Source organism: Salarias fasciatus, chromosome 10 (assembly GCF_902148845.1).
Source record: "Salarias fasciatus chromosome 10, fSalaFa1.1, whole genome shotgun sequence".
In the NCBI taxonomy this organism is placed as follows: Eukaryota; Metazoa; Chordata; class Actinopteri; order Blenniiformes; family Blenniidae; genus Salarias; species Salarias fasciatus.
This window is the reverse complement of record NC_043754.1, coordinates 24,266,555-24,281,568: the sequence shown is the minus strand read 5'-3', so window position 1 is coordinate 24,281,568 and position 15,014 is coordinate 24,266,555. Positions and strand designations below refer to the sequence as shown.

General features: G+C 45.0%; 1 protein-coding gene across 1 annotated transcript in view; it reads left to right on the top strand.

Moving 5' to 3' along the window:
- The window catches only part of LOC115395455 (replication protein A 70 kDa DNA-binding subunit-like), a 42,965-nt gene that overhangs the window by 13,595 nt on the left and 14,356 nt on the right, over positions 1–15,014 (top strand). The window contains exons 9-13 of the mRNA XM_030101017.1: positions 33–101; positions 4,264–4,456; positions 7,737–7,873; positions 9,084–9,232; positions 10,980–11,109. Coding sequence (XP_029956877.1) covers positions 33–101; positions 4,264–4,456; positions 7,737–7,873; positions 9,084–9,232; positions 10,980–11,109 — 678 coding nt within the window. The remainder of the gene's footprint in view (positions 1–32; positions 102–4,263; positions 4,457–7,736; positions 7,874–9,083; positions 9,233–10,979; positions 11,110–15,014) is intronic.

Sequence of the window (15,014 nt, the reverse complement as noted above, 5' to 3'; positions counted from 1 at the left end):
GCTTTGAGAAGTGGAAATGTGCGTGTCCACAGGGAGAAATCAAGATCACCGCCTTCAACAAGGAGGCGGACAAGTTTTTCTCTCTAGTGGAGCAAGGAAAGGTGAGTCGGTCCTCCTCATGCATGTCCGTCTGCACTTAAGATAAGAGCCTCCTGGAAATGTTTGCATTCGCAGAAAAATAAATAAATAAATAAATAAACCTAAACCCTCTGCATGTGCTGCACATTACCAACAATGGCTGAAAAGCTCGAAAGATGTTTTTACTTGCTTTCTCTCTCCCTCTCTCTCTCTCTCTCTCTCTCTCTCTCTCTCTCTCTCTCTCTCTCTCTCTCGCAGGAGAGCCCAAATAATTCTGCCGTGGTGTTTTATTTCAGTGAAACGCGATGACATTTAATCGCTTAACATTCAAAGTGCTTTCAAAGTGCGTTTGAATCTCAAGTATCGTTTTTATATGCGCATACAATATATCCTGGAACGAAATACCCTGCTGTAAATCCTCCTGTGCCTTCAGGACGTCTGGCCAGACAGTGAATTAGAGGCAGCACCAGTGGATTTTGTGAGGGAAAACTCATCAATTTATTTCTTGACAGAAAAACAAATAGTTTGTTTGGGACATTGCGAGCATTTGGGTGCAGAGATTAGACTGGGAATACGGAGCTGAGTGCAGTTTAAGAAAGTTTTAGTTGTGATATTTTTGTATTGTTTGTTTGAAGGTTGTGCAGAGTAAACAGTATCTATTCTTAGTTTTATAGAAACTCTGGCTTATGAAGGATGCACGTGACATCTGTTTCAGCATGGGGTGTGCTTTTTTTAAAAACACATTTAAATGTTTTGAAAGAAAAAAGCTAAACCCCACCAAAGACACCGTTTATTGTCCAAACCGTTGAAATGGACATTTGTTTTCTTCTTGTTTAATTTCAACTGCATTTCATTTATGCTGCTCCAGTAAAAGCGCTGTCATCTCCAGGCACAGCGCAAACCCAACTAGTTATTAAGTTTATAAAAACAGTTTTAGATTTGATGAAGAGACGCTGGAGTCGGAGTGAGGCCATCTCAGCTCGTTCACGTTGGCGATAAACAGCGAGATGAGCTGATTGTTTCTGGGTGTGTCTGATGCAGCGGTGACTGACGGGTGTGTTTCGTACACGGCATGCGGCGAGCACGTGAAGTCACAGGACCGTTTTCACGGCAGTCGTAGCTCACTTGGTTAATTAGCTTCCGGCTTTCTATTGTTTCAAGAAACGCCGCAAAAAATAAATCAGGCAGCCGTAAAAGTTTATTCGAAATCGACCCAAAACGATGTCGCGTTTGGCTAATGGCTCCAGCTTCGTCTATGCCCCTGCTGCTGTGTGTAGTCCAGGCTAACGGTTAATAGGACGGGTTAACTGCACAGACTTCATCAATGAACTACCAGTTTTGGTTGTTTTTAAGACTGTTGCCACGTTACAGCTGGAACAGATGAAACGTTCCCTCTCACATCCGCCTTCTCCAACCTCCGAGGCTTTTCTGCTCATGACTGCGCCCTGCTGTCATGATATTCAAGAATAAAACATACATTTCTTGTCATAATCAGTTTGAACTTTATCGCAGTCCCATATCAGCGTCGTTTTCTTTGTGCAGTTGTAGTTGATTTCACATCTTTCGGCTGTCTGCCTTCTCGTGTGAAGTGAATGTGTGTCCTGGTGTTTCCAGCTGCAGGGCGATTCATTCATCAGTACTTTGGAATCATTCATGTAGATCAAATAATTTAATGTTTATTCATTGCCATTCAATCCTTACATGCGCACATAAATGTAGGGAGAATAACAGGGCGCTCTGATAGACGTTTCTCCTTGAAGCGGTGCAGTCACAGAGACGGTCTGTAAGGAACTGCACCTCTTCGGATTGCAATTGTAATGTCAGATTTGTATTATATTGCCCGGCTGTGCTCTGCCCTTGTGTGTCCTTGTGTGTCTAACAAGTAGAGTGCATACAACACCTTACGCAGGAGCGTATAACCGTCTAAATGATGTGCTTCTGAAATAATGGTAAAATCCAGCACCGCTGACCTTTTAAGATTTAACTGGTTAATCGAGCAATCGCTTCGCGCCGCTCCGAGATAGTAATTCACCCCCGGTCCGTCTGACAATATCTCCTTTCCAGACGGACATGCCCGTGGGGGCTCAGATGGGCACAAGTATATTTGATATTTAAACAACGTGGTGCAGGAAGGGCGAAAGACGAGACCGTCGGTCTGAAAGTAGCAGACATTTGCTCTCCCCTCGGGTGGAAGATGAGGTCTGAGTACGTCTGCATTAAAGAAAACGTCTTCACTTAAGGTTACAGACGGGGAATAATGCCAGCGGCAGGTAATCTCCCCCATAAGTATATTGTAAAACAGTTCTAATTATGCAGAAGAAAAGTACTGGGGTTATGTCTTTGTCGTAGCAGTGCTGCCTGGTTGGAAATCCTCTTTATTTACATTTTTCATGGTGCCGTATCCTCGATTGACATGCATTTGTAGGATGAGCAGCAGAATTAAAACGTTTTCTTGATTTCTGCATTAATGAAGTATGGTGCTGTTCTGAAGGTGTGCTGTTTAGTCACCTCACAAAATCTTCTGCGAGCTTTTATCCCAGATTGTTTAAAAAAAAAAAAAAAAAAAAACCAAAGTAGCACGGTGGTAATGCCTGCCAGCGCCGGCTCCTGTTACATAACCGTCAGGGAGGCTGACCCTTCAGCTGAAAATCAGGCAAAATTATTTATCCAAGCACTCAACTGAACTTTAATGGTATCCTTACAACAATAATAGCACATTTTCTTCATACGCAGTATTCATTTCTTACTAGAATCAGTTCATTCTGCCTGCAATTACTTGAAGTCATAAAAGCTCCATTCATGAAGAGAAGTCTGAAGTGAAATGTCAGACGGTGTGGAGGGATGCAGCGTGACAGACGCATTGTTATCCCGAGTGGAAAAACAAAAAGCCTGTTTCATTGGATGTTTTCGGTGCTTGGAACAGGCTGAACATGCCCTTTGCATGTCCCTGCAATCACAGACAGGCGGGACACATGTTAAAGCTCTTACTCAACTTAGCCTCGCCCGCAGAGCCTAATAACTCAATTAACCCCGGCCGTCATTTTGCTAGTCGCACTGGCTCAGGTATCAGCCACCAGCGGCGGCTCCCAGCGCAGGCCCAGATCCAATTTGTGCCCTCTTACCCTCCAAAGATAAATAAAGGAATGAATGTGTCCTCCCTCCGTGATCTGGGTATTGACAGAACAGCGAGTGGGTGTGACCGACTGTGAGCAGCCGGAATGCTTATCGCGTTAGCTTCATGCTCCTATCTCACTGTGGGGTGAAGCAGGGACGGAGGAAATAAAGGAGGGGGGGCGGGCAGGAGGATATTGGAGTAAATGAAGAAGTGTGTCTCACAGATTGAGTTTAAATTATGCTGTTTAGCAGGCTCGCTCTCGACCACTGCTTATTTTCTGCTGAATTAGACGAGTGATGGGGCTGATATGATGCCGCATCTCCGTTTGGACCTGATGGGGTTTTTAGTTTTTTTTTCTTTAACTCTCATTAAGAGGTTTTGGTTGAACAGCAGCTGTATTGAAACATTAGTTCTTTTAAAGGATCAGTTAGTCGAGACGTCAGTCCAGGTTTATTTGCACAGCCGCTTTCATGCAGGTTAGTGCTTCACAGATGATTGACACGATGAACGAATCGGACGGGAGAAAATGTTTATTTCCGGTTTTAAAACGCAAGCTTGAAATTTTTTTTTAAAATCTTACAGGAGAAATAAATGATGAAACTGATGTTGAAAATTATACCACAGCAGATTAAAACACTTGAAAATCTACACACATATATAGACATACATTTATAGATGGATATTTAAATACAGTACCTCAAACATTGTGTTTTAAGAGACAGTTTGGTTCAAATGCTTCTACACTCCACCCTCCTCCAGGTTGTTCTTTGGTGTCTGGTTTGGTGTGTTCGCTCCCTTCATATTCCATTAACTTCCTGAAGACTAATTAAGACTCCGCAAGGTCATTTTTGTGATTAGCTCCATTATCTTCTCGGGCTGAAAAGGATGAAAGTAAATGATACCAAATGAGCCGTTTGATCTCCGGTAAGAAATGTCTCAATAGCGCCAGCTGTGGCGGTTACGGTTACAGAGAAACTTGTACAGGAAGAAAATCAATGCTCACTAGTCAAGGCAGTTTTTTCTGATAGTTTTTTTTTTTTTTTAATCCTACCATGCCCCCCCCCCTTTAGGTGTACTACATCTCCAAAGCTACCCTGAAGGTGGCCAACAAGCAGTACACCTCGCTGAAGAACGACTACGAGATGAACCTCCACACCAATTCCTCCATCGTGCCCTGCGACGACAGCGAGGGCGTTCCCACGCTGCACTGCGACTTCGTTCCCATCGCAGAGCTGGAGAACAGAGACAAAGACGCAGTCCTTGGTGAGAGACAAACTAATCAGTCACTTGTTTTAATATTGTTTTTGTTTTTTGTTTAGTTTTTTCGTTTTTCCAAATTGAATGGGGCCGTTTGTCGTCAAAAGTGGCGACTCATTGATAACGATCCCAGCCAGACAGGTGTGTGTCAAACCAGTTGGCAGTCTGTGGAGAGAGCGCTCCGGCGACGGCGTGACTCACCGCCTCTCCAAACTTTGTGTGCAGCAGTGATTCAGCAGCTCCGATGCTTTGCGCTCGCCTGCTGCGAAAAAGCAGAAACAGACGAGGAGGCCGGTAGAAACGACTCGGAAACGGGGGATAACGCAGCTTTTCGGAAACACACGAGCAGCACGGCCGTAGCCTTTTCCCACAAAGGTGCAAGAAGATGAACCACACCAACAGCAGAGTTCATGAGCTGGATAACGCGGGTGCAGAAGATGAACAGATCAACGGAGGTTGGATGTTTGTCACTGTAGGACATGTCAGCCGCAGCCTGTGTGCGTGCGTGTGTGCGTGTGTGCGCGTGCACGTGTGCGTGTGTGTGTGTGTGTGTGTGTGTGTGTGTGTGTGAGAATACGCGGCCTGTCATGTCTGAAGCTGCTCAGCCTCCGCTGACTGACAGCCACGTTCCAGTCACTTGTGAACCAGATGTCGTGGAAGAATACGTTATGACAGGGTCGGAAGCAAGGTTAATGCAGGCATACGGTAAAGAGAGGCGATTATGAAAGAGGATAATGCTCATTCCTCTGTTTTCAGGGAGGTTAGTTGCGGTTCTTGTCCTCCGCTCTCCACAGGAGAGTCTTATCCGGGCGACAGATAAATTGGGAAGGGCCTGTTGTAGATTGGAGTTGAAATTACTGTTCAGCTGAGCTCAGTAACTGAGATGATGCATGTAATGATGTAATGGAGATATAGATTTCAGATTCGTCTGTTCAACGGTGAAAAATGGACATTTGATTATTTTTCTCTCAGATTTGAGCAGTCCGAGAGTGAGTGACAATCCGAGCAGCTCCACTGCGGATCTGGCTCCTCTGAAACATATTGTGATCCTGACCTCTGACAGGCCTGTTGCATTTCTCACCGCAGCCGTGGCCTCGTCGCAGATCCGCGCTCGTGATCACGCTCGCAGATCTGCGCTGCGTGGCGTCGGCGCGGCGATGAAAGAAAACTGTCAGAGGACAGCAGCAGCAGCATGAGGGAGGAAAAACTGATCGTTTAATAAAATTCAAATAACGTGGACTGACTTAGGGGGAAGCTGATGCACCTAACACTGTGAAAATCAGATACGGAGTTATCAGTAATTATGGAATCTGACGCTTTTCCACGCACTTTGGAAACGTGATAATTAAAAACCCTGGTTTCCATGTTTTGGTCTATTTTTGGATTTCTTTAGGAGTACACATGAGACGTAAGAATCTTTCCCCTCTCACCTTATGGCCGACCCTTCCTTCAACATGGTGTTTATGTTGTCGTCTCACGTGCACAGCTCACTGTGCACGTGATCACTTCAATAACCTGATAACTCCAGAGATCGGAAAACGATTAGACCTATATTCTGCTAGGAAACAGCAATTCAAGCTAGCCCAGCTTCCCCCTCCACGCTTCAGAGCCACTCTGAGCTGTTCAGCCGCAGTGGCGTGCGCTCGCGTGTGTGTGTCCGTGCACGCACGTTGATCACAGAGGGGCAGTGTAACATGCCCCGTGTGGCATCTGTTGACTCTCCCAGCTCCCGCTCCCTCTACCGCCTCTCACGCCTCTAATTTGTAAAATAGTGGATTATAACACGGTAATGAGAACTGTCAGCCTGTTCCTGCGGTGATAATGGAGTTCAGAGGTGGATGACACCGTCTCAATCATAATGGAATTAAGGAGAACCGAGAGAGCGCTGACGGAGAGCGGGGAGAGTTTAGAGAAGGGTTACCGAGAGAAGCCGAATGGTTTGCAGATGGGTGTTTTAACGCTGTCCTGTGGTTGGGTTCCTCGCACGGCGCTCGTCCCGACAAGGGGAGTTGACCAACTTGCGCGTGGTCTGTGAAAATTCAGATTAAACTGTGAGGTTGACTCCCATCACTTGAACCCCCGTCATATCAGAGTCTGCTCGCTGTCAGGTTTTACACCGCAGTCGGATAACGTCCCTCACATTTCCAGTGCAGACGTTCACAAACCATGATGCAACCTCAGAGCACAAAGCGCATCCGAGAGCGCTGCTGCATTGTGTGCACACATCACTCTCTCCTTTCCCATGGTGAAATATTCAAGGAGACTCACGATGCGGCGCACGCGCCTGCCATCTGTTTCCGACAGTTTTAACAAAGCCGTCCGGTCCAGGAAATAGGAGGCTGTCATTTTAAACGTGTTTTTGCAGAACACATGATCTAAGATGTTGAGAGTTAAAAATGTGTCCGTTACAGAGACGCCCGACTTGTGGTTTACAATGCCATTCTAAATTGCCCATGGGGTTTTTGAATACATAATGGCCCAAATTGGATTTTGCTTTTCACTTTTTCCTGAAAATTGAAGCACTTGCCCTGACCTGTGGGATATCCATGTTTACTTGTAGAAGTCCAGCATTCGAAAAGTATATTCTGAGTCACATCATATTATAATGTGAACAGTAAAAGAATAAAACAAATATAGCATCTGCAGCCCGTCCTGGGTTCACGCTGCTGGCAGCTCCGTGCCGTACATGTAGTTGATCTGGGTTTAAATGCGGACTGTTCACCTTTTTCCTTGCATGACCATTTTTAGCTGACAAATGTGCCAAATGTGGCCTGCGGGCCACCAGTTGCCCACATTTGCATATATCGTCACATTGTGTCAGTGTATAAATTGCATTGTGTGTCGTACCGCTGCAGCAGCATTAGCATGCACGGCTCTGGTGTGGCTTTCTTTGTTTTCATTAACCTTGTGGCATTCCTGTTTGTCGTACAATAAGCGCTTTATAAATTAATTTGACTTGTGCTGATTTAGTTTTTTTTACATTAGTCATGGTAGACCAGGCTCTCCACCTTCTTGGAGCTCAGCGGCTGCTGCTCCTCAGCACAGCGCAGTAATCCTGAATGAAGAGTTTAGGCCTCGGACATGAGGGGAAAGCTGAACGGGGAGCGCAGCGTGCTGGCTGTGATTTGGGGGCGTGGGTCTGGGTGTTATCCAGCCTCTCATGGCTGGCCTGTCAGTCTGCAGTGAAGACTGTCGGCTCGCACATCAAGCCCCCGGTCTGTTGTTTCTCTCTGTATTCGTGCGCGATCTGCACGCGGTGTTGTAAGACGATCTTGTCCGCCCGCAGATGTGATTGGAGTGTGTAAGAGTGCGGATGATGTGTCCCGTATCACGACGAAGAACAGCAGAGAAGTCTCCAAGAGGGCCCTCAGCCTAATAGACACGACTGGCAAAGCGGTGACTGTCACGCTGTGGGGAGAGGAGGTAATCACTGTCATCTCGCTCTCATTCTCCTCAGAGATGGTTTTTTTAGTTGGAATTCCACACAAGTTGTTGGTTTTATTATTTGGACATTCACAAATATGAAAACTTATAAAACTGAAACTGTGTGTCCAGGTTAGTATTAATTATTGTTGACCAAATGAAATTAAATTTCATGAAAGTGAAGAGAAATGGATGGTAAAATAAGTATATTCTATTTGTCAGGACCAAGGTCGCTGTACGCAATGAACAAGTTAAAATTCAGTAATAACATGAAGGCATTCAGCGCTCTGCAGCAGACAAACGTCATTTAGCATAAGAACGTTTGGTATAAAGGTTAAAGGTTTCCTGGTGGGACGAGGGAGATGTGATTGGAGAGAAATGCAGGACTGTCTGCCTCCCATCCTTTATTATTCGTAGAAACTAGCATGCAGCCAGTCATGCTGGTCTTGTTTATGGATCCCAACAGCTGTTTACTGCAAAGGTGTTTACCAGAGGTAGTCTGCAGAGAAACTCTGTGGCAGATCATTTTCCTTTAGAATCATCAGGTTGTTTAAAAGCTGTTTGAAAAAAGGGAACAGAATCAACAAGCAATCGCAGAATCTACTCATGAGTGACGAGTGTTTAAACCGAGATTCAGGATGACAAAGAGTTTCTAAACCAAAGTTTCATGGTTTACTTTTCATTCTGAATCTGGAAATCAGTGTCATACTTCTAACACAGTCTCCTGGTTTGAAGTTTAGCCTAAAATCGTAGTCTGGCAGACTATTGATAATCTTGTGTTTTGGAAAGCTGCTCGTGCACGATTCCTGCTGCATCCTGAATCTCTGTGCTTCGGCGTGCAGAACGCTTTCATTAAGCTTTCTGAGCTGGAAAAATTTGGCTTCATCACTCCCATGACCTTCAGAACTGGACCAGAGTTTCTGACGAGACAGGAAGCTCAATACTCTCCAATGTGCATGAAATGGCGCCATTCTTCTCTAAGCTCATTCGATCTGCGGAAGCTAATCCGTCCTCTTTTGCCAAAATCCAAAAATGACTTTCAAATTAACTTGTAGGTTGTCCAATTATAAAAGCAGACTGTACCACCCATCACTGTCTCGCGTCTCCGAGCTGCAGACACCAGCTCCAGCAGAGACATCAGCACAACTTTGTTTACCGTCTCATTTCCGCTCTCCTCAAGTACGTGTCTTTGTTTTTTTTCTTCCTGCAGGCGGAGAAATTCGACGGCTCCGGGGAGCCCGTGGTTGCCATCAAAGGAGCTCGCTTGTCTGATTTTGGGGGCAGATCTCTCTCAGCTCTGTTCAGCTCGACAGTCATGGTCAACCCAGACATACCGGAGGCCTTTAGTCTGAGGGCCTGGTGAGTCACGCTGGTGTTCGACACACACTCCGTAAACAGGGCGCGCACACTGTCGTCACGCTGGCAGCTCATCACACACGCAGCTCAGGATGCAGGATGTGTGTAAACAGACAAATCTCTGTTCTGCTGCGGAGACTGCTGTTGCAATATAGGAAAATCAGTTTAATCGGAGAACGGGGCACAAAACACGAGTACATGTCAGGAAAGCGGTGCCGCGTGCTTCATCACACACGACAGGAGTGGAGTTCTGAGTGGAAGAAGTGAATGACAAAAGAAAGAAACTAAACTCCGGGTTTTCCCCACTGTGTGTGTGTGAACTCTTGACTGCGTGCTCGGAGACACGGGACTCTGCTGCCTGTATTAACGGCTCCTGTGGAGGGCTTGAGAATCATGACTCATTAAGGCTGCTCCCAAGTCCACAGCTTGAAATATAAATGCAAACTTCCTGATTTTTTTATTTTTATTCCGTCCCCGGTGCGTGCAAAAGTTATTATTAGCTCTGAAAGTACGTCACAGCCTCAGAGGGCGAATACAGAAAATGAAAAGTTGTGTTCGTCGGTGTCTGTGTGCAGTAATCAGCTCAATCTGCCTGCTTTGTGCGTGCTGCTAATTGCGCCGTGGGTGACGGCCGCGGCCAGTTCTTTTGGAGGATGCGCTGGGGTTTAGCTGTTGCTCGTGTGCGTGCCGGAGAAAGAGGAGGAGCACACTCGATTGCTCCAGCTTTAATCTTGGTTGTATTAGTCTCTGGTCAATACGCCATCTCATCCTGACATTCAAAGGGCTAAATAACTTAAAAATGGCACCCGCCTTCCTTTCATCACTCCATCCATTCTTCTCTAATCCCCGGATTTTCCCGCAGATCTCGTCGGGCTGTTTGGTCCTCTCTCCAGTTTACATTCTGACAGCGATGCGCGAATGACAATGAAGGAGCAGAGCGTTTTCCCCTCCTTAAAAAAAAAATAAAATAAACAGCTTCATACTTCACTAAAGACAAAGAGTATCTGTCTGACTCCAGTTCCTGTGGCGATGTTGTGCTTCGTGGGATTGTTTAGACCTGGAGTTGCTCGGATAATTTAAAAAAACAAAAAAAACTGATGAATTTGGATGATGCCTTGATTAGATTGCTGTGCTCGGCGAGAATACAGAGCAGGACTCATGCTGATAGATTAAGATTTTAGACAGAATATTAAAATAGGGAGATGAATAGACAATAAAAGCGGTAACTTCAGTTCTGACCTCAGCCGGGGAACATGAGATTTTTAACGATCGGTGCATGTAAACAGTGGCGACTGATTGATCCCGGACTGCGTGTGTCTGTGATGGACGGCCGTGCGTCGGATCAAAGAGGCTGCAGGATAACTGATTTGCAGTGGTTGCAAATCAGTTAAGGGATCGGGGGAGTAATTCCGTCATGGTGGAAGATGATCTCTTAGATAATAATTGATACAGAGCATCACAGTGTTTCCTTCTCAGGAAAACAAAATCAAAGTCTGATCATGTAACGTTTCCTCACACATGAAGACACGCACACACACGAACACACCTCGGGATGCTCGTCCGGACTTGGAGGGATGATTGATGTTGATGGTGCATCCTCTGAACTCCAATCACCTCAGGAGCCGCGGGTTCATTAGTTCCTTCCTCACGCACATTCTAAATAATGCATGTTTGTTTTCTTGTGCGCTCGCAGGTTTTGCATATACCTTTGTGTACACGTCTGTGTTGTGTCCTAATTTCCACATTCCAGGTACGACCAGGGAGGTTACGCACTCGACGGACAATCGCTGACGGAAAGCAGATCAGCAGGCAGCAGACTCTCGATGAACTGGAAAACACTGAGCGACATCAAGAACGAGCAGCTCGGACATGGAGAAAAGGTACTTTTAACACACGTTCGTGCACATTTCATATTGTGCTCCAAAAAGTCAAAACCTAGCTAACTGCGTCCAAATTAGGAACGCATCCGTTCGTTTTTCAACCGAAGTTTGGGTAAAACGATGCTCCTGCTTCGCTGGGTGGTTGCCACAGAGCCACTCGGAGGTTGTGGGTGTCACATGGAGCCCTCAAGGCCTCAGTTGCCTGTGTCTGAATTTCAATGATGTCCATGTCTAGACACCATTGAAGCAGAATGAGAAAATGTTATTTGCACTTCATATTAATTGAGCCTTGAAGAGTACGGCTACATTTCTTGGCTCTCTCACTGAGTTTGTGTGAGCGTGCGTCCGTGTGTCCTCGTGTGCGTCCTCACACGCGTATTGAATAGATTCACATGTCTGCAGAGCCTTCTCCTCTTATTGTTTTATTTACTCACTGATTAAGACCTTCAAGTCACATGAGAACATACCAAGATTGATTGAGAGAGGACTGCATTGCATTGAGTCATACCTTTGCTTTAAGACGAGACACAGGAGGCACTTCGTGAACCACATATTTCCGTTAAAAACTGAAAAAAAAGGAAAAGACATTAGAACTTAGGCTTAGAGTCTTAAGACTGTTTTGTTTACTTGCCTTTGAGTATCACAACAGGATCTCCGAGTGCAGATCAGATGGAAATGAAAGCACGAATTGTGTAACAACAAAAAGTAAATCTTTGATTTGCGGTGCAGTTTTAGTTTGGGTCTGTGAGCCCGCTCTTAATGAAAAGTTTGGTGGGAAGCAGATTGATATGTGAGTCAGAAAATCCTCCTCTCGCTCGGGCAGCTGGCTACTGTTTGAAGAGGAATGAAAGAAACCCCGCGCAGATGATGTAACATCAGCATCGCTACAGTACAGGGCTTGATAAGATGATTTCGGTGTTGTAAGACACAAGATGTAAACATGGGGCTTTGGTGTCAGTCCCACCAAACCAGGGAGCTGAAGCTTGACTGTTACGCACCAGTGTTTGTGATCACTGTGACACAAAGGGTGCAACTCTTGCATTTTTACGGCTTCCTCTTCACTCACAGCCTTGTTGCTCTTGGTTGTTGGTTCTTCAGCTACGCAGACAATGCAATCCTATATTCGTCAAATGATACTATAAACATTTGAGACAATTATCCATCTTTATCCAACCTAAGAGTTTCAGGGGAGCTCAGTTAATCCGAGCTAGAAAGTATTTCCATGTGACCACCACGAGCCCGGATGATTTATGTTCCCACGGTTTTCGTCCATCTGTCTCACTCTTATTAATTCAAAACGGGTCAAGGGAACTCTGTAAATTTGGCGCTATCGCCGCGGTTTACTCAGGGATGAAGTAGTGGCTGAATGAGCTGTCCATCTGAAGCAACTCGTCAAGAGAGCGAGGAGGGCTCTGCCGAGTGGCTTTGGTCTTCGACTTCATTGCTCTCTGTGTAACGAGCTGCCAATCTAATGCTGTTGATTGGACACGAAGTGAGGGGGGTTTTTCAAGATGGCTTTGATTTTGCCTCTCGCCACAAAGCTCTTTATCAGCGTCTCGTCCTCCTCCTTTGTGACAATAGGCTCTTCAAAATAATTGCACTTATTCTGCTGGCAATACAGAAATGTCCTTTTTTTTAAAAACCGGGAGATAGGCTTAATATCTTTTCTGTATTGTTTCTCACTTATGAAGAGAAACTAAAGGAATAGTTATGACGACTTTGTTTTTAAGATGTATATGAACCTTATTTGGAATTGACATTGGACAATTTTACCTTATTATAGGAAATTCCAGTCAGTCTAAAGTGTTAAAGAAACAATATTTAGTTAAAAAGATGAGTAAAAGTGCACATGTCACATGTCTTAAAAGGTCTATAAATGGGTGAAAAGTATTGTTGTTTTGATTTGCTCGCTAATTTTTAAGAGTTTAAACAAAAATTCGAAATAGTCTCTGTAGGGCCGTCTGCAGTTTACTCCTCCCACAGTGTAGTATTGGTAGTATTAATCTCATCTATTTATGTGACTGTTTTGTAATTCTGTGTGCAAAGGCATACAACTTTTTAGTTGCATTATCTGAATCTGTCATTTTGAATATTCCGTCTTTAAAATTTTAACTGTACTCTGGTAACAACCTGCCTCGAACCCTCATGGGGTCATAGTGTGTTTGCCACACAAAGATGGAAAGCCTCTTATAAGAGACTATCAAAGAAGATTTTCTGTGAACAGACATGGATTTAGTGATTTTTTTTTTTCTTTCTTTCTAACCTGACTGCTGCTCAGTCTCATTTGAATTTAAGCATTTAGACAAACACAAATCCACAGTCAGTCTTCCATTCATTGTAAACAGAGCCGCTCTGGGCTGCGGCTTGCTACGACTTCATGGATTAGAGTCATGCTTCTCTTGTTTTAGCTGTGGGTGGGAGATAGTGAGACTCTCGTATTAGCAGCGCCACCGCACGCTTCTTTCAGGAGCCCCGTGCTGTTTTAAGATGTGCCGTTGCGCAAAGCGACCGAGGTCGTTGTGACCAAAAGCAGAGCATGGAAGTGGTACGTGCCACTCTCATCTCATTAATTAGATTCATCTCAGGCTAGTCTCCAGACCTCCATTCGTTTAATTGGAAGCCACTTACGGGTAGCTTCAAGATCAATGTCGTTTCTAATAAAAATTTCTAATTACTGTATGTGTTGGAGGTGGAGGAAGCTTATAGGGCACAGCATCACCAGAAGGGAAGAACCGCCAGTGTTAGAGAGTGAGAGACAAATAGAAAAGCTCGACAGAGCCGCTTAATCTCCGTACCACTTAACAAAACCTGCGTCAAGCAATCAGAGGGAGCCAGACCAGGAAACAAGCAGCACAGGGTGAGATGAGATGTGGCGACGGATGTTGAACAAATGATAGACAGGACAGCTGACTGTGAATTACAGACAAAAGATGTCAAATCTTTAGAATTTCATTTCTTTCTCATCGTTTGCTCTTCTTTTCTTCCCAGTGTATCGCCAAAACTTTCCAGAAGTGAAGTCTGCCACATGTTCTAATGACAGAATATGATCTTTTCATTCATATTTTGAAGGAATCTAATTTGACACCTGTTTTTTTTTTTTGTACCCGTTTGCCTCTGACTGTTAAGTGTATCAGCCATTTTCTGATTAATGTGTGTGTTGGTGTTTCGGGACGAGCAGTGAAGTCGACACGTGCCGCCACGTCAATTCTGTGAAGTAGATTTTCACTTGGCCGCCCTTCCACAGACACGTTTTAATTGCGTTCAGGAGCCAGAAGGTGACGCAGGGGTTTGGCGTGATGAGAATGAAGACTGTTTACTGGATGGCGTGTATGTATTTATTCATGTGTTTTTAGGTAACGAGTGACTGTTTTTGTGGGCAGTCTTAGTCGTGCAGCTCTTCTTGGTTCACCTCAGTGTGATGAAGGTTAAGATTGTGCTCCAAGTTTCTCTTCCAGCGAGGAAGAACAAAAGAAAACACACAGAGTGATATAAGGAGAGATGATGGAGAATGAGGTGGGTTTTATTTAGAGTGGTCTAGGTTTGATGGGATTGCTGTGGTTCAGATACTGTCGACCTTTATTTTCACATTGTCTGCCAACATCAAGAGCCCTCAACAAGCCCCCGCTTCAAAAAAAAAAGAGAGAGAAAAAAAATAGCATCCTGTTCTTTCCTCTCTGCCATGTCGTCCAGCCTCCCACCACCTTCCCCACCCCTCGCCTTCCCACCTCGACAGCCTTCCAGCTCTCCAATCTGCCCAAGTCTGCAAAATGTGATGAGGCAGGCATGCAGACGGAAACATGGGAGTGAAGCATTGAGGGGGGGAGAGCGCCGTTGCTTCGGGGAAAATTTCTCCTAATTAAAAAAAAGAAAAAAAACCCTTCCCCTCTTACTAAGTGTTTCAGAAG